The sequence below is a fragment of the Mastigoproctus giganteus genome, chromosome 4, assembly GCF_048544385.1.
Source record: "Mastigoproctus giganteus isolate SK-2022 chromosome 4, ASM4854438v1, whole genome shotgun sequence".
Taxonomy (NCBI): Eukaryota; Metazoa; Arthropoda; class Arachnida; order Uropygi; family Thelyphonidae; genus Mastigoproctus; species Mastigoproctus giganteus.
Window position 1 is genome coordinate 192,118,836 of NC_143578.1, and position 22,025 is coordinate 192,140,860.

General features: G+C 36.4%; 1 protein-coding gene across 1 annotated transcript in view; it reads left to right on the forward strand.

The window, feature by feature from the left end:
- Ge-1 (Enhancer of mRNA-decapping protein 4 homolog Ge-1) overlaps positions 1-22,025 on the forward strand; it is a 527,075-nt gene that overhangs the window by 219,779 nt on the left and 285,271 nt on the right. The window contains exons 13-14 of the mRNA XM_090372439.1: positions 6,116-6,206; positions 12,284-12,378. Coding sequence (XP_090228565.1) covers positions 6,116-6,206; positions 12,284-12,378 — 186 coding nt within the window. The remainder of the gene's footprint in view (positions 1-6,115; positions 6,207-12,283; positions 12,379-22,025) is intronic.

A 22,025-nucleotide genomic window follows, 5' to 3' on the forward strand; every position in this document is an offset into this window, starting at 1 on the left:
CTGCCCTACTGTTAATCAACCTTAGACATGAGAATCAAACAACTGTTAGAAGAATTATATCTGACTTTTGATAATATTGCAAATATACTTTCACTTTTCCCTGCTCCTTGAAACATGACTCCACCTCTGTTTTATACCTCCATTAATTGAAAAGGGCTCCTCTGAATGGAAATTTCTTGCATATGTGCCATACTGTAGTGAATCAGTTCCTCAACTGTGTTGGAATAGCCAGTTTCCCAAACATCACATTGGTTTATCATTTGCCATGTGAGTTCAGTGTATTTCAGTGTAGAACTAACAGCTATTCAGGTAGCCCTGAAGTATATATAAATAATATTGATGATGATATATCAAGCTTAATGTCCAAGTTTGCAGACGATACAAAGATTGGCAGGGTTGTTAAGGACACTACTGATGCTGTGCTGCTGCAACAGGATTTGGAAAGGTTGAGCAGATGGGCTGAGAGGTGGCAAATGAAGTTTAACATTGACAAATGTAAAGTACTACATATGGGAAACAGCAGCCCCAGAGCAGTGTATCAACTCTGTGGTACTACACTGACAGTGGTAGAGAATGAAAAGGACCTGGGGGTTATTGTGCTGGCAGATATGAAATTCTCTGAGCAGTGCAGACGGGCGGCAAGAGTAGCTCATGGTGTCTTATCAATGATATACAGGAATTTTTCTAGCAGGGATAAGGAGGTGATTATTCCCTTGTATAAGGCAATGATCAGGCCACACCTTGAGTACTGTATACAGGTCTGGAGGCCTCATTTCAAGAAGGATATAGAGCTGCTGGAACGAGTACTGAGAAGGGCAACAAGATTAATGAATGGAACAAAGGATTGCTCTTATGAAGAAAGGCTTAAGGTTTGCAAATTAGTGTCTGGAGACTAGGCACCGGCAAGGTGATCTGATAGAGGTGTATAAAGCCTTGAATGGTTTGAGCATGCTCAGTACTGATGGGATTCTGCCTCTTGCTCAGAATAATCACCTGAGAGGGCATAAATTCAAATTGAGGAAAGACAGATGTGCGGAAATTTGCCTTTAGCCAGCTCGTAGTTGGTTGGTGGAACAGCCTTCCATCCCTTGTTGTGGAAGTTGATAGCCTAAATAAATTTAAGGCTCAGCTGGACATGTATTTCGAACAAACGGAGGGATGAAATGGAAATGTTGTTTTTTTTTGGTTTTTTTTGGGTGATGCTGCATAAGCTTGCTTTCTTGCATCATATGCCTCTACTAGTGCTAATATAGAGTCTGCAGACATTTGAAATAGTATGATTTTCTCAGATTTTTTAAATGTAATCCAGGCCCTGAAAAACACCACAAACGTCACTCGCCGAGTTTTAAATGAAATAAACACCCCCTTGAATACTGTAACTGAACTTGGGAAAAGCATGTTCTTCTGTTGGGTCCTGGGACATATGGAAATTTGGAAATGAATTAACAGACAGTGCTGCAAAATTGGCTATCTCATCACTTAATGATAAGTAGGAAAACTATAGACCAGTAATCTAAGAAAAATGTATGTCTCAGTTGCAATTAATCTGTCAAATTCAAGGCGCCTCCGTAGCCAGGTGGGAAGGAGCAGCAGTGCATAGCACATGCTTCTTGATTAGACCGGGGTTCGAACCTGTCACCACCAAATACAGAGGATGTGGAAAGGTCAGGGAATGACCACCGCATATCCCGGAGCAATATGGCCTTAGTTGCTAATGCTCCTAAAAACCAAATAACTAACTGTCAAATTCAGCAAAACAACAAGCTTCTAAGTATCAAACCAACCTTCGGACAGTGGCTTTTAAGCTTCTGACCAATCCAACAAGAGGAGATAATATCATGTAATACTTGCTTACAGTTAGACATATTCTTGTTGAAATAACAAAATATGCTAAAATAGTGAAGAGATTCTGGCATTTGAAATGCCAAAATCTCTTCACTCTGGCTACCAATGAAGTCCTACTCCCACTTACCTGACTTTTGGATAATGAAATAAATGTTTCACTTTACTAAAAATGATTACTGTGTGCCCTTACCTATGGAAAAACTCTGATTATCTTAATAGTTTTGCAAATTTATCTCTCTCCTTAAACGAATAACCCTACTTACCATATGTATGGCAGCACTATTGTCATTGATGCTGATGTGTCAAAAAATATCTGCAAAGAAACAAACAAAATGAGGAAATCAGTTCCACATGAACACACTATTGACAACAGATTTCAGGTGTATTAATTGCTTGTCGTTTCTTTTGCCACACAATAATGAGCCATTGTTTGGACTTGCTGATACGCAAGAAAAATGGCTTGTGTCAGCAACATTAAATCATCATCTCATTAGTTGTTATCCTGTGAACCTGTGCTATGCACAGACTCCATTTCACCAACAGACGATTTTGTGAAATGTGTACACATATGCATGCTGTGGTCTGGTGGAATATAGCTGGCATCAACTGCACGTAACTCGCCATCCCGACACAAGCAAGGTATGACTGCAACTTTTGCAGACCGTGCTTATATAGCTGAAAGTAACAGCTGATGCAATATTTATGTCATCACTTATGTGTGCCAATCTTAGCTGATGCAATCTGTAAGAAATATTGCCATATACTTACGTTATTTGGACAACAATTACAAATTTAAGGGGTGATGCACTTTCTTTGAACGTCAGTGTATTTCTTTGATATTTTAAATTTTATCTATTAATGTTGTGATCTTATTATATATTTTCTGATTTTTATTATAGAGGGTTCGTTTTCACTCCGATTAAAAACCCCGGAATTTTAAAACAGCACCCTAAAGAATGTATTTTGAATTTTGTTGATTGATTTACAGCAAATTTTGTATTCAATAGGAATCAGTTGAATTATAATGGAATGATAAATTTAAATGTTTATTAACCAATTTCTAACCATTATGGATACAATACTGAAAATTTTTTTGTATGCAGTTTTCCAAATGGGATTGGTTTCCAAGTGATCTTGGAGACTGTAATTTGAATTTAATGCCAGCCAAAAATACCATGAAGCTGACTGTGGCCAAAGGTCACGAGTGCTGTTACTGATGTTTGTTGATTGTCTTAACAAAAGCTAGTTCCATGGAAATTGTTTTTGTTTTTTTTGGTGAACAAAAATTTCATCTGTCATTTCAGAAAGAGAGAGAGAGAGAGAGAGAGAATAGCAAAGATGGCTGACAAACTGAAGAAGTATTTTGCATCTACATTCACACATGAGGAATTTTGTAGGGAAGTGGAGGACAGAAGCTTATTAAATTCTAACAGGGTACTAAATGATTTTGTAATAACTGAGAACAAAGTGGAGGAGAAATTGTTGAAGTTAAACATAAGAAAGACACTTGGGGTTGATGGGATCTGTCGAGTTGTATTAAAGGAGCTGGCAAAGGAAGTAAGCAAACCCTTATCCTAAATGATGAGAGCATTCTTTGGACTCAGGTGAGTTCCCATAGACTGCAGATGTTCAAATGTATCCCCAATTCAAACGAGGATCAAAGGGTGATACAAGTAATTACAGACCTGTTAGTTTAACTTCTGTTCTGGGGGGAATATGGAGTCCTGTTTAAAAGAAGCATTGCAGGATCATCTAAACAAGACTTTTCTAATAATAATTCAGACAGCATGGGTTTGCTAAAGGGAAGTCTTGTCAGACAAATTTGATTGGATGCTGTGATGTAGTCACAAAGGAACTGGATGCAAAAATTAATTTTGATATCATATACTTGGATTTCAGGAAAGCTTTTGATACTGTTGCACATGGAAGACTACTGTACAAATTGGAGCAGTATGGCAGTAAGGGCAAGTTGCTGCTATGGTTGAGTGGGAGAAGACAGAGTGGTAATGGGCACTACTCTTTATGGACTAATGTTATTAGTCCACAATTCCCCAAGGTTCAGTGTTGGGCCCATTGTTGTTTTGTATATTTATCAATGATATTGATGAAGGTACATCAGGCAAAATGTCCAAGTTTGGAGATTATACAGACGTTGTCAGGGTTGTTAATGATAGCAATGACAGTATGCTACTGCAACAAGATCTAGGAACATTGGGCAGAGGGGCTGAGAAGTGGTAACTGAAGTTTAACATTGACAAATACAAAGTGCTGCATATGGATAGCAGTAACTCCAGAGAAATGTATCAATTGTGTAGTACTGTTCTCAGAGTGGTAGAGAATGAAAAAGACCAGACGGTAATTGTGGAGTCAGATATGAAGTTTTCTTAGCAGTGCAGACAGGGTGCTAGAGCAGGTCATGAGGTCTTGCCCATGATATACAGGAATTTTGCTAGTAGGGAAATGGTGGTGATTATCCTTTTGTATAAGGCAGTGGCCGGCCACACCTTGAGTACTGCATACCGGTCTGGATGAGGATGCATACCTCATTTTAGGATGTATTGGTGCTAGAATGAGTACATAGATGGGCAACAAGATGGATGAGGGGGAACAAAGGGGGTGCTCTTACCAAGAAAGGCTTAAGTTCTGCAAATTGCTGCTTCTTGAGACTAGGCACCTGCGAGTTGATATCATAAGGTGTATAAGGTCTTGAATGGTTTGGGTAGGCTCAATGCTGATGAGATTCTTCCTCTTGATCAGATTACAAACCTGAAGGGACAAATTCAAATCGAAGAAAGACAGTTGTAGAATAGATGCATGGAAATTTGTCTTTAGCCAACAGGTAGTTGATTACTAGAACAAACTTCCATCTGTCATGGAAATTGATAGCTTAAATAAATTCAAGTAAGAACTAGTCAAAGTTTTGGAGCGAATGGATGGGTGAAATGGAAAGTTTTTTTTTTTTTTTTTTTTTTTGGCTGATGCTGTATAAGCTTGCTTTCTTGCATTATATGCCTCTGCTAATGCTACCGGTTAAGATGAAACAGTAAACTCCAGTTTGACCTTAACTACCAAACAGCAACAACTACCTGACTTTCTAATCAGCTGGTTCCCATTCAGAGGCTTTCCATACAGATATTTCACATCAGCAACAGGGCATGATTGACAACTACAATTGTGGGTAGAGAAGTAATTCCACTTTTTGCTGTCATTCTCATTGTATCCCCCCCCCCATATTTGGTTGTGAATATATGACCTGTCCTGAATATACAAATCACTGGCAAAAACAGAGGGGCACAACTCAAGGAATGGGAACACCAGTCATTAGTGGACTACAGAAAACCTTTGCTCTTGCACTTAGTAAACTTCAAAATGTTCATGTTCATCTTAAAACCTTCAAAGTTTCTGTTCGTGCAATGAATCAAATTAATGTAAGTTTAATCACCACAATTAACATTTCTTTTTAACTTGATCAAATTTTTACTTTTATATTCAGTTCTCATCAATATTTTGAAGTTTGCGATGAATGACAATGTTAGTTGCGACTGTAGTATCAAGAAAATGATTACACACTATATTTAAACATGTGGATAAAAAATTTTGAATTGATTCATCCTCTGGAGACAGTCATGTAAAATAAGTTGAAAAACTTGTTTGTATATGATTTTTATCACATAGCAAATGCATGAGGATTAGGCAGAGATTTTTATAAGGGGAAAGAGCACCTCTGTTAGGAATGTCCCTGTTTTGTTCAGTAAAAGGAATGAAGTAATTTAAATTAGAAATTATAAACATTTACCTAGCCCTCCCCTCCCATATACTGCTCATTCGTTTTTACAAAGGACCTTTAGTTCAGAAAGAAAAACATTTTATTCTTGTATTCGCACTAGCTAAAGTTGCCCCCTGTTGTATTTTTTGAAAGTTGGCAATCATAGTGCCTAGAATTGCATCAACTTTTGAGTCAATCCTAGCTTATAGCATTTAATAGCCACAGAAGACTATGATAACAAAGCCTGCATTAGAATAGAAGCTGTTTTTTGCTTTGTTTTTAATATTTTTAGTATGATTAAAATTCTGTTTACAACAATTATATGGGGTCCTATTTTGTTAATGAAATTGGAATACCAGTAGTTGTCATTTGAAAACAAGTGGGGCAACAGTAATTCATTTCAAAAATTAAAAATTATTTCATACTTGTCTGAAACAAATCATTGCTATCTAAAATAATGGCATTATGCATTTGTTTACTCATATGTGAAATTTTAATTATTAGATGAAATAGATGCAGAACTTGATGATGACGTGAATCATGATGAGAAATATAAAGAAGGTATTATGGTAAAGCTTTTCTGGATTACCACCAAGTAAGTTTTTCTTTTCTATATTCTTTTTATATGTGTGATTTATCTCCAAACTTAAAAACTTTTGTATTTAATAGGCAATCCAGTTTTCCCAGTGTGCATAAATGTAATATGGAATGGATAGGTGATATCACATCTTGTTGCGGTGCCTCCGTAACCAGGTGGGAAGGAGCAGCAGTGCTAGCACATGCTTCTTGATTAGACTGGGGTTCGAGCCCATCACCACCAAATACGGAGGATGCGGAAAGGTCAGGAAATGACCACCGCATATCCCCGGAACAATATGGTCTTAGTTGGTAATGCTCTTAAAAACCAAATAACAACAACATCTTGTTGCAGCGGTGTTTGTAGCTACTCTAAGTGGCTCTTAAAGGTTAAAAAATACATGATGGCTAAACAAAAATAGCAGAAACAAAACTCCATGTGCTTTTAATCTGAACTCCCTGCTAGACCACCCCACGTGGGTGGAAATATGTTTTTGAGCCATGATGGGAAAATTTTTATAACACTCCTCAGACTGCCAACCATCCATTTGGCTATGTCCTAGAGCTACTCGGGGAGCTTAATATCACAGCAGGCAAGGTTATGTGATTACCAGAGCAACCCCTTCTACTCGGGAATGCTCAGATTACCAGCAGAAATGTGTGTGGAATCTGCTGCTGCCTCTCCAGAAAATATTATATTTGAGCATATTCACTGCAGTGTTGAACTCTATAGGAATAGCCTTTGATCACATAAGAACTTGCCAATTTAATTATATTTAATCAATTAAATATAATTATATACACTGATTCTTTGAGGCATTACAGGCTTTATCAGCAATGAGATACACAATTCATCCAACCTTGTATTGGGTTCAGCAATGATGTGTGAAGGTGAATTTGATATCCACTTCTGCTGGGTTCCCAGCTGCGTTAGGATTAGCGGAAATTATTTGGCTGATACTGGTGCCAAAACAACACCCATGATGAATAATCTTGGCCCTATATTGACAACAGGAAAATAATCCATAATAAGTTATATTTGCAGTGGCAAGATTTTTTGCATTTGCAGGTAACAAACAAAGTATATCAGATTTAGCCTGTAATCAAACTATGGCAGTCTAGTCTGCACAGTGATTGTAAACAAGAAGTTTTTCTTGCTTGGCTCACATAAAGGAATGTGTCATCTGACACATTCCTTTCTGCTGAGAGCTGATGACCCTCCCATATGCGAGCAATGTGACATTGTTTTATCCATTTAGCATGTTTTAACTGAACATGCCCATTTTAGAAATGCTCACTTTACTGCTTTTAACCATCAAACTCAGTTTATACATTCAGGTCAGATTTTATGATAGTGACCATCTGTGAGCAGTTAAATTTTTTTACAAATTATTAATCTCTATACATTTATATAAAATAAGACAATTTATTTTTACTTTAATGCTTCCTTTTATTTCATTCTACACACAATTTTTTGATGAGGTAATCTATTTAAAATGTTATGACCAAAATCTTTGTTTCTTTTTGAAATTATGACTTTGCCTAGTGCATTATAACCTCAGTCATTTTGTCAACATAAAACCCCAATCTAATCTAGCTGTTCATAAATAATGTGTATACCACAGTCCTTCAGTTAATGACCATATTGTAATTGCTTCCCCGAAAAGAAATAACAAGTAGAATAGCATATTTGTGTTTATTTATAAATAAACACAAATTTAAATGCGTGTCCCTGCTTTACCTACAACCATATTAACAGCATTAATTAATTTGTTGTCTTTATTTGTGATTGGTATTAATATTCAGTATTGGCAAGGCTGAATGATGTAAGGCAGTAAACTTGTTCTGCATCTGCCAAAATAAATAAATAAATAATAATAATAATTCCAATAAAACAGAATATTCATACTATTCCCATTCCTACATGGTAATCATTCAATTCTGCTTTAAAGTTGGACTCACTGCGTTCCTGTTAGGAGGCAGCTTATTCCAATAGACGACAACCTATTCAAATGTTCGGCAATCTGTTGCACATACGTTGACTTTATGAGGTTGAAGTGTCTGTTATTCTCTGAAATTTTATATTTGTGTCTCCTGGTTTATCTCTTACCTGTAAGGGAGAACACACCTTCCTAATTCATTTTACTCACTCCTTTCAGTGCCTTATACACTTTAGAGTTCTCCCTTGGATATCTGGTTGTCACATTTTGCAGTCCATATCTTCTAAGTCATTCTTCATATACACATTGCTTTGCACTCATCACAAACCTTGTTGCCCTTTCTACACCTTCTCCAGAAGTTCTGCCTTTTTTTTTTTTTTTTTAGGTGTGATCACCAGACCTGAATACATTATTCCAAATGTGGACTTACCATTGTAAGTAGGAATAATGACTTCCTTCTCCCTACTAGCAAAGACCCTATAAATCATAGACAGGACATATGCCTTCCCAGCTTGCCTTGGTGCATTATGGCCTTAGTTGCCAATGCACCATTAAACACCAACTAACCAGCCTTCCCAGCCACTGTTTATATTGCATGGAAAACTTCATGTCAGAGGAGCTACTCTTCCCTTAGCTTATATACATCACTCCAGAATTTTTGTGCTTCAAATGCCTAACCCATACAGGTAGAAGCATTGAACTTTAGTTGCCAGTTTTTGAACCATATGCGTAACCAGCCCAAGCCTTTTTGAAACAACATAGTTTGGCTTGTGTTGTTAACCACCCTTCTCCCCCTAATTTCATCAGCAAACTTTTACATCTTACCTTCATCAATGTCATTTATGAAAATTAGAAACAGGAGCTGACTCAACACTGATTCCTGAGGGACCCCACCAATTATGCTAGTCCACCATGAAGATTGATCATTTATGACAATCCTCTGTCTCCTATCTTTTAGTCAGTCTGCAATCAAGTAACTCCAGCCTTTTCCAGTTTATGTAGTAGCTTTCCGTTTAAAAAGCTTTACTGAAGTCTAGATGTATTGTCAAATCTGTTACCTATATCCAACTGCTTAATGACTACATCATAGTAATTTACCAGATGACATGACTAATGTTTAATGAAGCCATGATAGGATCTGATTAAAATACCATTCTTTGGTCCTGAATTGTATCCTTAACCATAGACTCTGATCTTCCCTACCACAGAAGGTGAACTTCAGTGGCCTATAATTACACCTTTTCTTTGACACCTTTGTGGATTGAAGAGACATTAGCACTTCTCTAGTCTAAGGGAATATTCAGACTGGAAAAGTTCAAAGATTATGTTGGTCTGGAGATTCAATTTAACAAGAACTTAGACTTTAAGACATTAATTCTGTTAGACTGCTCTTGGTCACCCAGTTTGCCTTGATGATTTATCTGAAAACTTAAGTTTGTGTTTTTGCCTCCTAATGCAACACAATTGATCCAGCCAATGGATCAGTGAGTAATTTCAGCTTTTAAAAGTTATTACCTCTGACGTACAAACAGCTACTAAATGCTGCTGATAGAAAAGATATGCAGAAGTTTTGGAAAGCATTCAGCATAATGAATGTCAAAAGGTATTTCAGACATGTGGGAGAAGATGGAATCTTCATGTATGAATGGTGTTTGGCACAAAATATGACCAGAATGTGTGAAAAAAAATGATGGACAGCTATGGTGCCATTTTAGGAGTCAACAAATTTTCCATGGTTCATCAAGGAATAGCTTACTTAGCTAGTAACTTTAAGGGAAGAGACAAGAGGGAAACAATGAATTGTTTTCCTCACACAATCAAGAAATGAGCAATGAAGACTCATTTAATACAACTGGATTTACAAACAGCTAATGAGCAATACAGTTTGGAAGAAATACCTATGCAACCAACTTTAATTAAGAACAAAAGTGTTGAGATTTTTATAAATGATGATCCTGACAGGGAAGGAAGTTTAAAAGTGGCACATATGATAGTGTATGATATTAGTTGCTGAAAGGAAATTTACACGGGCGGGGGGGAGGGGCCCTGTTTAGCAGGCTTCAGATAAAGACTTTTTGTAAATTGCCTAGGTTACATATTCCTACAAATTTTGTGATGTGTTAAGATCATTTCAAGATGTTTTTGAACACGCGCGCACACACACACACACACACACATATATATATATATATATATATATATATATTTTTTTTTTTTTAACAATTTTAACAAGTGGTTGCAATCTAAATCCATACACATGGGTGGCATGGCTATACCTTTTGCAGTGGCCTTGCACACCAGGAATCCACATTTTTCAACTTCATGATTTTCACATTTTGGTAAGAGAACTCATCTCATTACCTAGTTCCAGAACTCTAGTTTAAAAAATCATTACCAATTGTTACCAAAAAAGTCATCTTTTTACAATTAAACTATATTAATAAGATGATTATAATCATATAATTCTGCACTTGTCTCATCATTGCGAAGGCCTAAAATTCAATGTTTAACAAAGCATTCATCAAGCTACTTCGTTGCAAATGTTCTGCATTCTAACCAAGCTGTGTGAATGATGTTTTATACTTTGATTCTTGCACACATTCCCTTAGTATGCTGGCATTTACAGCCAGCTACATCAACAGCATAAGATAGGAAAATTACATCATTACATGTCAAATCAGCTTATTGTAGACTTGTGTGTAGGATTAAATTATATTGCTTTGCAACAGATTATTGTAGATTGCCAAAAAATTAAATTAATTTACAGTGGATTCTGATTATTTGGGCCATCGATTAATCGATTCATTTATTTGGGACAAATCTTAAAGAACAGAACCTAATCGAGAAAAAATCCAGAGTTTTCTTCGCTTAATTGGGACAACACGCAATTTAATCGGGGCAGGAGACTCAAGATTACCCTGCAATGGTCTCTGACCGGAGTCTTGGTCTAGTCGGATTTCTGGAGGTCACAACCATAAAACAATATGCAATTTCCTGTTTATTGTGCTTTTCTGTTAGTGCAGTCTATTATGAACTTGTAGTAAACTCAATCTTATTGCATTTGCGATAATACCAATAGCTGGACTTCTATGAGTTTTTACTTTATTATGGTGAAATGTGTTTCCCCCTACACTCAAATCTTCAATTAAAGATATATATATATAAAAAAAATTAATTTTCAGAATCTTCTCTTCATTCATATATTTTAAGCTTCGTAAATTGGATACTCCGTATCAAATTTACGTATCACTTGCACATATCGTGATTGTTGCAATTTGTGTGTGCTGTGTTCTCTGTTATTGATTGCTTATCTTTTTTATTGTTTTAAATTTTACAATAAAAAAAAAACAGTGAACAGAAATATCAATTAGTTAGTATGTACATGTTGCAGTATTAATTAAGAAATGTATGTAAGCATAAATTTATTTTTATTTTTTGCTAACCTGTGGAAAATATTCTTCTGATTTTCACATATCATTTAATTTTGTTAATTGATAAGGTAATAAAGTGTAAATTTGTGCTTAATATATCTTTACTTTTATAGCCTGTGGATAATATTCCTCCTATTTTTTCTTATTAAAATTGCCCTTTAATAGAATTAAAATTCAATTCACAAACGTCATCACAATGACCGGCACTTACTCCATATCGTATGGTGAATGGTATTTTATTATGGAGAGTCCATTGTGACGTAGGTCCACTGTATTTTTAACTACGTGAAACTTCACATAATTGAGGCAGCCGCTTAATTGGGCCAAAGTGCACTAATCCCAATCTGTCCCAAATAATCGGAATCCACTGCATATTCCAACTTATATATTACAGTCTAACAAGAAGAACACCACTCCACCTGATGTTTGGTTACATTTGACTTGAGTCATAGCGGTTAAGTGGAAACCAAAGCTGAAACTTTGCTGACTAGACAATTTCAAAGCTACCTCCATTTTTAGCCTCTACTATCAAAGCCTATACTTGGTGGTGCTGACATCAGAGATACTTTCTTGATACCTTTATAGCTGCTTCTGTTTTGCATACAGCTTCTTTTGAGTATATATTTTTATTATATTTTTCATGTTTTGCTCTTTAACATCATTTATCATGTGCATTTAGTCAGTATTTTTATTTTCATTATTATTATTTTTTTAAAATTTAACAGGTCCTTACAGATGTCACGAATTATCTATCAACCAGTATTGTCTCTTCCTGTCCAGTCAGTAGAATCTGTGAGCTCATTATCTCAGGAATCGTTTGGTAGAAACAAAATTTCTATTAATTTAATTATTAGTTATTGCTTTTGTTACATTTTAGTGATCATTGCTTTCATTAACAGAATCAATTATATCATAAGTAGTTTACTGATCATCAAATAAATTGTTGGTTTATTTCTTAAATACTGATTTATCAGTATTTAAGAAATATTGACAAAAATAATAAAAATACTGATTTTATTAACATTACAAATGCAAGTTTATATTACTCACCTCCGTCATTCAGTTTTCTTTAAATTATCAAAAAGATGTTTGGTTTATTGAGGTTTGTGTGAAAAGGCGATTACATGTTGCTCGTTGGCATTTTTGCTTGGTCAGCTTCAACAATAAGTGGCTGCAGAGAGGCAACTGCAGGGTCACCATGCCACACTATTTCGCAGCATTACCTTTTGACTAGCACTTGCAGGGATTTACCATGGTAATTGTGGCCACATAATTTACCGCAGGGATTTACCATGGTAATTGGGGCCGCATAATTCTATTAAGAAGTATAAGGAGGAACTTTCCCAATGTCTGCATTCCACTGAAATAAGAACTTTGTAACCGATCGGAGAACCAGAGGTGTATTATTGGACAGTAAACAAAAATTAGTGGAAAATATTAACAGAGACAAAATTTAATGAAGATAAGTAGTCCTTAATTATAATAATGCCTATTACACTCCTCTTCTTTGTATATTTGTTTGGAGGTATGTGTGTAATATCATTTTACTAAAAGGTTATTTTATTAACACCTAATTTTTTTTGTTAAAATCTAAAAAAATCATCCCAAGAACTCCATCTAAATTTGCTAACAAAGACATTTCCCCCTTATCTGCCACTGCTGTTAATGCATTCCTGCATTAACAACAGTGGCAGACAAGGGGGATTTCTTTCTCATTTGCCTGAGAAAGAACCTCTTAAAGTTTAAATTCAATGGTTGCCATGTGAGTAGAAGAATATTCATTGCTAAAAAGATATCTATTTGCCCTGTAATGAAGTTCCTATAACTGTTTTCACTTCAGAGTTCAGTCTCTAGAACATGGTTCTTATAATAGGTGTTTTTTGTGCCTCAAGACATTCTTCTTCACTGCTTCATCTGCACTGTAAATCCCATTGTTTTGTTAATAGCAATAGAACTGTGGTGAATGTGAACAGAAACTTTTCAGTTAACATATTCATAGCCTGAATAATTAATTGCGTCAAGTTAGTGCAATAGCATCATTTCTGTACATAGCCAACTACTTAAGTAGTTACAAATTGGCATCATTTAAGTATATCTCATATTGTGAATTACCTTCACAAGTTACATGATATTGCACTAGCTTGAATAAGTAACGCTTCACCATAGGAGAAGACTATTGTTACTTGATTGATAGCAGTCTAATTGTTCCAGTTCCCTTTAAATCCTTCTTTTCAACTTCCCATATGCACTGTTGCTTTTTCTGCAGACGAAAAAAAAAAAAAAAAAACCCATAATAAATGATCTTTCTTTGTCTAATGTTGTTGGTCATGATCTCATTCATTAAGTTCTTTAGTGTGTATATCATTGACCATCTTATGTCTGCCTTTTGCTGAACTTAAAAATTCCTATCTGCTTAACGCTTCAGACCAATCACAATTTCCTCCTCCCTACTCAGATTTTTCCATAAAGCACTGTTCCTCTGCTAAGTAAATTCTTTCCCAAAATTTTGCACAGTGAGCAACCTGCTTGAAACCTCTTTGCTTGCTTCTAATACTTTTAATCTGAAATGGGTAATTGGATTTACTACTTCTTGACCTTGCATCTGCCTTTGATATTGTAAATTCTTTCATTATTTGCTCTCTGTTGGACTGCTGCTTCTTCTGAATTAAATGGGACATTTTATATTTTGTGTTTTAACCACTCTTCTCGTTTGAATCGCACACTGATTCTTTTGCATGGTAATCAGGTTCTAACTAGAGTGGCTTCTACAGAAATTCCTCAAGTTGGTATTCTCTCTAGTCTTGGCCCCCGAGTGCTAAGCGAGTGATTAAAGCGAATTTAAAAAGTGAACTTCAAAGCGACTTCTCCAGAATCAGCAGATTACTGAGAATTTAAGTCTTTATTTGCAAAATTTTTTCATTTCTGCTCTTCTGAATAAAGAAGCAAGCTCTTCAATAAAGAAAGGAAAGGTACCTTTCTTCTTGTATATTGAACTAATTTATATAACTCACTAACCACTAACCTCTGATCGCTTGGTCACTGGTGGCACCGCTCCTGCCACCACGTGACGGGGCCGGTAACCTGGGGGAAAAGTTATCCTCCAGGGCCAAAAGGAGCAGTCATGGATTTTGACATCCCGCACTTGAGCCTAAACGCTCAATTCATGACCTGATTGAAACCAAACATGATGTATCACAAACCAAAAGACAATGTAGAAATGAGAATTCCCATCATTCCTTATATTCCATTCTTTCTCATCCAAGCTTATGAGTGCTCTTTCACCATTTCTAATTCAGAAATGTTTAGAAAGCATGGCTGATTCACCGAAAATGGTGAAAAGACTTCGATCCAGAGATCTACTAATCGAAACAGCAAAATATCAGCATTCTCAGGCTCTACTAAAATTATCAAATTTTGGATGAATTCCTATACAGGTCACCCCTCATGCTACACTAAATAGTTCAAAAGGAGTAATAGCTGAGTGGGACTTGATGAATGTCACTGAAAATGAGATAGTCGAAGAACTAAAAGAGCAAAAAATCGTCCAGGCAAAACGAATAATGATTAAAAAGGTTGGTGAACTTGTTCCAACTAGAAACATTCTAACGTTCGATACACCTACCTTACCATCATGTGTGAAAGCCGGATACCTAAATTGCCGAGTATGTCCTTACATTCCCAACCCAATCAGATGTTTTAAGTGTCAAAAATTTGGACACTCGCAAACAGTATGTCGAGGGGACACTACTTGCTCGAACTGCGGCTCCAAAGATCATGCACAAACTGACTGCACTGCACTGCACTGCAGAAAAGCCACAATGCCCAAATTGCAAAGGCCAGCATCCAGCGTATTCAAAAAATTGCAAACTCTGGAGAGTAGGCAAAAAGATTCAGAAGTACAAAGTCGAACAAAAGGTCACCTATTAGGAAGCTAGAAAGCAAGTTATGCTCGATATGCCAAAAATTACATATGCTGCAGCAACCAAAAATACCAGTCAACAGCAACACAAACGGCAGTAACAGTACCACTATCCATTTCAATTGCTGATTGGGCTCGATCAGTGCTATCATCCCCACAGCAGTCACCTACAGAACAATGTAAAGTAACTTCTGCTAGCAATACCCCGCTAACAGTTCCACCAACCGCTTCTGATACCCTACCAGAAACTGCAAAATCAAAAAAATCACCGCCAAACAGTTTAAACCAACCATGCTCAGCAAATATGGATATTGATTCTGGTAACCTACAGAATGAACCAATACTAGATCTACATGCAGAAGATGATATGGAAATTGGACAAAAAAAGAAAAGATGAAACTAGATCGAGGCAAACAGGCAGGATATAAAAAACAGACAGAACAATTTCTAAAATTAAATAATGCACAACATTATACAACGGAATTATAGAGGTCTACAAAGCAATATTTTTGATATTTATGAATTAATCAAACAAAATAGTCCAGTTATCCTATGCCTGCAAGAAACCAATCTAACCCCACAAGTGACTCCAGTGATCAAAAATTATAGTATCTATCAACAGGACAGAAACAATACTAATTCAACAAGAGGCGGCGTAGCCATAATTGTCGACAACAAGGTTCCTACAAAACAGATCCTGCTGCAGACCACATTAGAGGCTGTAGCAGTACGAATTGATCTGAGTGTTATGTTAACCGTAATCTCACTGTACCTTTCCCCAAACAAAGAATTCAATGTGAAAGAGCTGGAGGAACTTATAAAGCAGTTTCCATCTCCTTTTATTCTGCTAGGAGATTCAATGGGCACCACCCTATGTGGGGATCTCCCCAGATAGACAAAAGAGGAAAACTCATTGAAACAGTTATTGATAACCAGAATCTCACATTATTAAATACTGGTGCTGACACCTATATCCACTTTCCCACCGGAGTATCTACTGCCATAGACCTATCAATATGTTCCCCAAAATTGTTCCCAATCATTCAGTGGTCAGTCTCAAATAACCCACTGAACAGCGACCATTACCCGATTATTTGCAAATTGCAAACAAACAGAACCTCACATATAATCAGTCCCACAAAATGGAAATTCTCCAAAGCAGATTGGAACACGTTCACCAATGCAATTTCCTTTGATGATCAAGTTGTTAAAAACCAGCCTGTTGATGATGTTGCCGATCATATTACTACACAGATAATAACAGCTGCAACCAGTGCCATACCCAAAGTTACAATCGGTCCACATAGATATGCCAATATTTGGTGGAATGGTGATTGCCGTGATGCTAAAAAAGAACGGATTAAGGCATGGAATCTTTTTTGCAAGCACCCAACAACCGACAACCTAATTAATTTTAAGAAACTCAAAGCCAAGGTATGTTACGTGCAGAAAAAAGCAAAAAAAAAAACTCTTGGATCCGGTTTGCTTCTACCATCACTAAAAATACTGAAAGTATAAAAATATGGAATAAAATAAAGAAACTAAATGGAAAATACCTCCCAGAACTAACGCCTATTCTAAGCTGGAAGGGTAAAGAGTTTTCTTCTTCAGTGGATATTTCAAATGGCCTGGCAGAATGCTTTTCTCAAATATCAGCCACATCAGCATATGAACCTGCCTTCAAACAGCATAAGGCCAACGCAGAAAAGTATAAACTGAACTTCCATACAACGGCATCTCTCTCATATAACCGACCTTTTACATTACTGGAACTAGAGAGCTCCCTAAACCGGTCAGCGAATACTGCACCAGGGCCTGATGGGATATACTACATGATGCTTAAACATCTAAACAATCATGCTCTGAATTCACTACTGGCATATTTCAACCGGCTATTCTCAGAAGGTTACTTCCCTTGTTCTTGGTGCCACTCAATAGTCCTAGCCTTTCCTAAACCATTTCCTAGCCTTTCATATAACCGACCTTTTACATTACTGGAACTAGAGAGCTCCCTAAACCGGTCAGCGAATACTGCACCAGGGCCTGATGGGATATACTACATGATGCTTAAACATCTAAACAATCACGCTCTGAATTCACTACTGGCATATTTCAACCGGCTATTCTCAGAAGGTTACTTCCCTTGTTCTTGGTGCCACTCAATAGTCCTAGCCTTTCCTAAACCTGGAAAGGATCAGTCAGATCCACAAAACTATCGACCAATATGTCTCAACAGTTGCCTTGGTAAGGTAATGGAAAAAATGATTCATGCTCGATTAGTCTGGTTTCTAGAATCTTATTCGGTAATGGACAAGAATCAGTACGGCTTTAGGAAAAATCGATCAACTCTAGACCTTATGAACAAGTCAGAATCCAACATATGGAATGCTTTTATCCGTAGAGAACATCTCGTCATGGTCTGCCTGGACATTGAAAAAGCCTTTGCTACAACCTGGCGCTATGGCATTCTTCAAAATCTCTATGCCACAGGACAGCTACCACTAATCATACAGAGCTTTCTCCAAAATAGAACATTTCAGGTGCGTTACTGCAATACACTGTCCCAAAAAGTTGTTCAGGAAGAAGGAGTCGCACAAGGATCAGTTCTTAGTGCAACGCTCTTTGCAGTTAGGCTGAACAATGCAACAGATAATATTCCGCTTAGTGTCGGCACTTATCTATATGCAGACGACCCTTACAATATCCTGCCATTCACTAAATGTGCGCTCCATTGAACGCCAACTGCAACTCTCAATAAACAAAATAGAGTCATGGGCATCCCACAGTGGCTATCGCCTCTCCAGAACAAAAACAACTGCTATTCACTTTAAGCGACAACTAAAAAGCGACAACTTCATCCAGATCCTGAGCTAATGTTAGGAGCCCAACCAATACCACTTTGCAACAATATCCGGTTCTTGGGGGTTTAGTACTGGACACTAAACTTACCTTTCAGGCACATATAATGCAAATGAGAACTCAGTGCATGAGAAAGATGAATATTCTCAAAGTTATCTCTTCTGTGACATGGGGAGCTGATCGCTTCACACTCTTACGCTCGTTAATAAGATCTCGTCTAGACTATGGAGCCCCAGTTTATGACTCTGCACGCAAGACAGTACTAGCCCGGCTCAGTCCAGTCCAGCATAGTGCTCTCAGGATTGCTATAAGAGCAAAATTTGTATATAGATGCCAATGAACCTCCACTACATCTTAGGAGAAAAGTATTGCTCCTTAACTATGCAGCCAAATTACATAGCCTCCCTTCTCACCCCATCTGGACATATATGTTTGAACCTCAGTGGGAAAAAATGTATAAAAATAAACCCAATGAAAACAAACCTGCTGGTATCTGGCTACAAGAGCTAACCAAACATTGGAACATCTCTCTGGGAAACATCTCTCAAGCTGCAGATGTAGTACAAGCACCATGGGCAATGTATATACCTCTTTGCGATAACTATTTTCTACAGTGGGGAAAACATTCCCTATCAAATCACAATCTTAGACAGTTACATGCGGATCATGCATTGACCAATGCTCACAGTCTTCAGATATACACAGACGGATCCAAAACCGATATATCCGTGGGAGCTGCAGTAATCAGTCCTACATCCACTCTTTCTGTACAATTACCATGTGAATGCAGTGTATTTACTGCCGAATTATATGCAATCAAAATGGCTCTAAATCTCCTTAATGATCTTCTAAATACCCAGGTCATAATATACACACTCTTTAAGTGCAATGAATGCCCTACAGGAAAAACCACAAAATTCCCACCCACTTCTCTCACAAATCAGATCACAGTTATGTTACCTCAATAAAAATAAGCTGACTGTCACGTTCTGCCGGATACCCAGTCACATTGGAATTCCAGGAAACGAGTGTGCAGACGAAGCAGCAAAACACCCTGCTTGCTTCGATCCCATCCCAGTTCCTTTTTCTGATTACAAGCCAATCATATGGAGGATATGTACAGAGGTTGTGGTCTGAAAAGTGGCATAATCAGATATTAAACAAACTTCTTGAAATAAAACAAAACCCACAGCTATGGAGATCTAGTTCCTGATTAACCAGGCACGAAGAGGTCATGCTTGCAAGAGTACGAATTGGCCATACGCACCTAACGCATCTTTTTTTTACTGCTAGGAGAAGAGCCTCCTCTCTGCTCGCATTGCAGTTCCATTCTTACAGTAAAACATATTATTATTGAATGTGCACACTGTGATTCAGCTAGAATTGAATGTTTCAGATCTTTAATCAATTCACAAAAACCCTTGCAACTAGCTCATATACTTGGAGATGATGCCAATCTATCAGAGCTGTTTAAATATCTAAAAATGATAAACCTATACAGTCACTTCTAGAACAATTCATATATTGACCAACAATTTTAAGTGGCCATAGCAGCCCTTGCGCCAATAAATTCTACTTCAACAATCTCTAGTCTTCTGTTCACATCTTTGATTCTTACTATTTAAGACCTTGTTTTGATTTCTTATGCTGATTTTAAAAATCTGCTCCATGTCTTTGAACAGTGAAGAAGCTGAATTAAAAATATTAAACTCAATCTTTCTCATTCAAAGGTTAAAGCTCATTGTTTTAAGTTTGGACTCAATATTAATATTGATAAATCTGTCATGTATAACTGCACTGATATTTGACCTTGTTGATTTCCCACTGAAATCCAGTTACCAACTGCAAGTAAATGAAAATTGATAGTGGCAAGCGACATACTCAAAATGATTGTTTTGCCCCTCCAGTTGACTTGTGAAATAGACAAGCAGTTAATTAGTTTTTGTGATATTGAGTATACCCGTTGATTTATATTTGTGTGCGTTGTTATGTTTACTTTTGTTAAAGATAGTGTGATGTAATGAGGATCACTGTAGAGTTCCTAAAGCTATATAAAAATGAATTGGAATGTAACGAAATCATCACTTGTCATATTTCATTATGAATAAAGAAAGTTAACCCTTGCCCATTCCTATTTTTATCGAGTGACACTATCTGCCATCTTTTTTGCATTTTCTTTTTCAGTCCTTTTAGAAATGCATATCACAAAAGTGGCACTTTGATTAAATTTTTTTTTTTTTAAATGACACAATGCATTAAAACCTGTAGTACTTTAGTACCATATAGGGATTGAAGACTGAGACGACAGAAGGTACTTGTTGACATTAAGGTTGTAATTTTTTAAAATACATATGGGATGGTTATTCCAAAGAACAGAAGTAAAAGCAAAAAAATGAGAAAGAGAAAAATTATTTCTGTGAATTTGGACTTAAAATGGATATTAAACACTTGAGCAATGTGTTTGGAAATGAGCATTGAATTTACAGATTCCAGTTTGGAAGAAAATTGAACATAGAAATATAGGTAGAAGCACATGAAGCAGAAACCTAATATCTATGTGATAGAGCAGAGAGAGTTTGTAAGAAAGGATCATTGATTAACCCCCTTTTTTTTGTATGGAGACTAGGAGCTTGAGAATGGTTTTGGTGTACCACCCCAAATGTGGGAACATTATTATATGATAGGGCAAATATGAGATTTGTATAGTGTTGAGTAGTTGTTTAGAATAAAAATAGAACCACACACGCAATAAAGAAAACACAGTTCTTTTTGATGCAGTGAAAGCAACATTTGTGATGTGCTTATGCTATAAGAGATTAGAAGTCAGATTGTTCCCCAATAAAGATATGTAATCTTGTATAGAAATCTGGTTGTTATTGAAAATAAACACAGGTGCCATTCTGCTAGAAATAAGATAGGATTTGACCGCTTTGAAGGATTGAAGTAAACAGTTTTCTGCACACTACTGGAGAACGACCTGGAGTTTTATTTATCTTATCTTCCTTCATGGATTAGGCAATCCGCCTGTTCCGATGTCTGCCCACCTTTTCTTTGGTCTTCCTCTGTCTCTTTTTCCTTTTGCTCTATATGTATAAGCTAATTTAGGGAATCTATTATCTCCCATTCTTTCTACATGTTCTTTCCATCTTTGTCTATATATTCTATAATTTTTCCATTAATTGAGTAAATCTTTAATTTCTTTCCTTTAATTTCCTTTAAATTCCTTTAATATTTTGGTATTTTATCTAATTTTGTACATCCTTTAACATATCTTAAAAATTTCATTTCTGCAGCTTGTATTCTATTAATGTCTCTTTGTTTCGGTATCCATGTTTCAGAACCATAAAGAAGTGTTGGTATTGCCAGTACTTTGTAAAATTTCAATTGTGTTTCTTTCCTTGTTTTCTTAGCCAGAGTTCTTTTTATTGGTCCACATATATTTTGAAATTTCGCTAATTTCTGGTTCATATCTTCTTTGAAATCATATGTTATATCACATCCTAGATATTTAAAATGTTTTACTTGTTCTAATATTTTATTGTCTATAACTATTTTTGTTCTCACCGTATTTTTCCCTTTAAAAGCCATTGTTCTAGTTTTCATCATTGATATTTTAACTTTATATTCTTCTATTATTTGATTCTATTTAAATACTGCTCTTTGTAAATTATCTTCACTATCTTGAATAA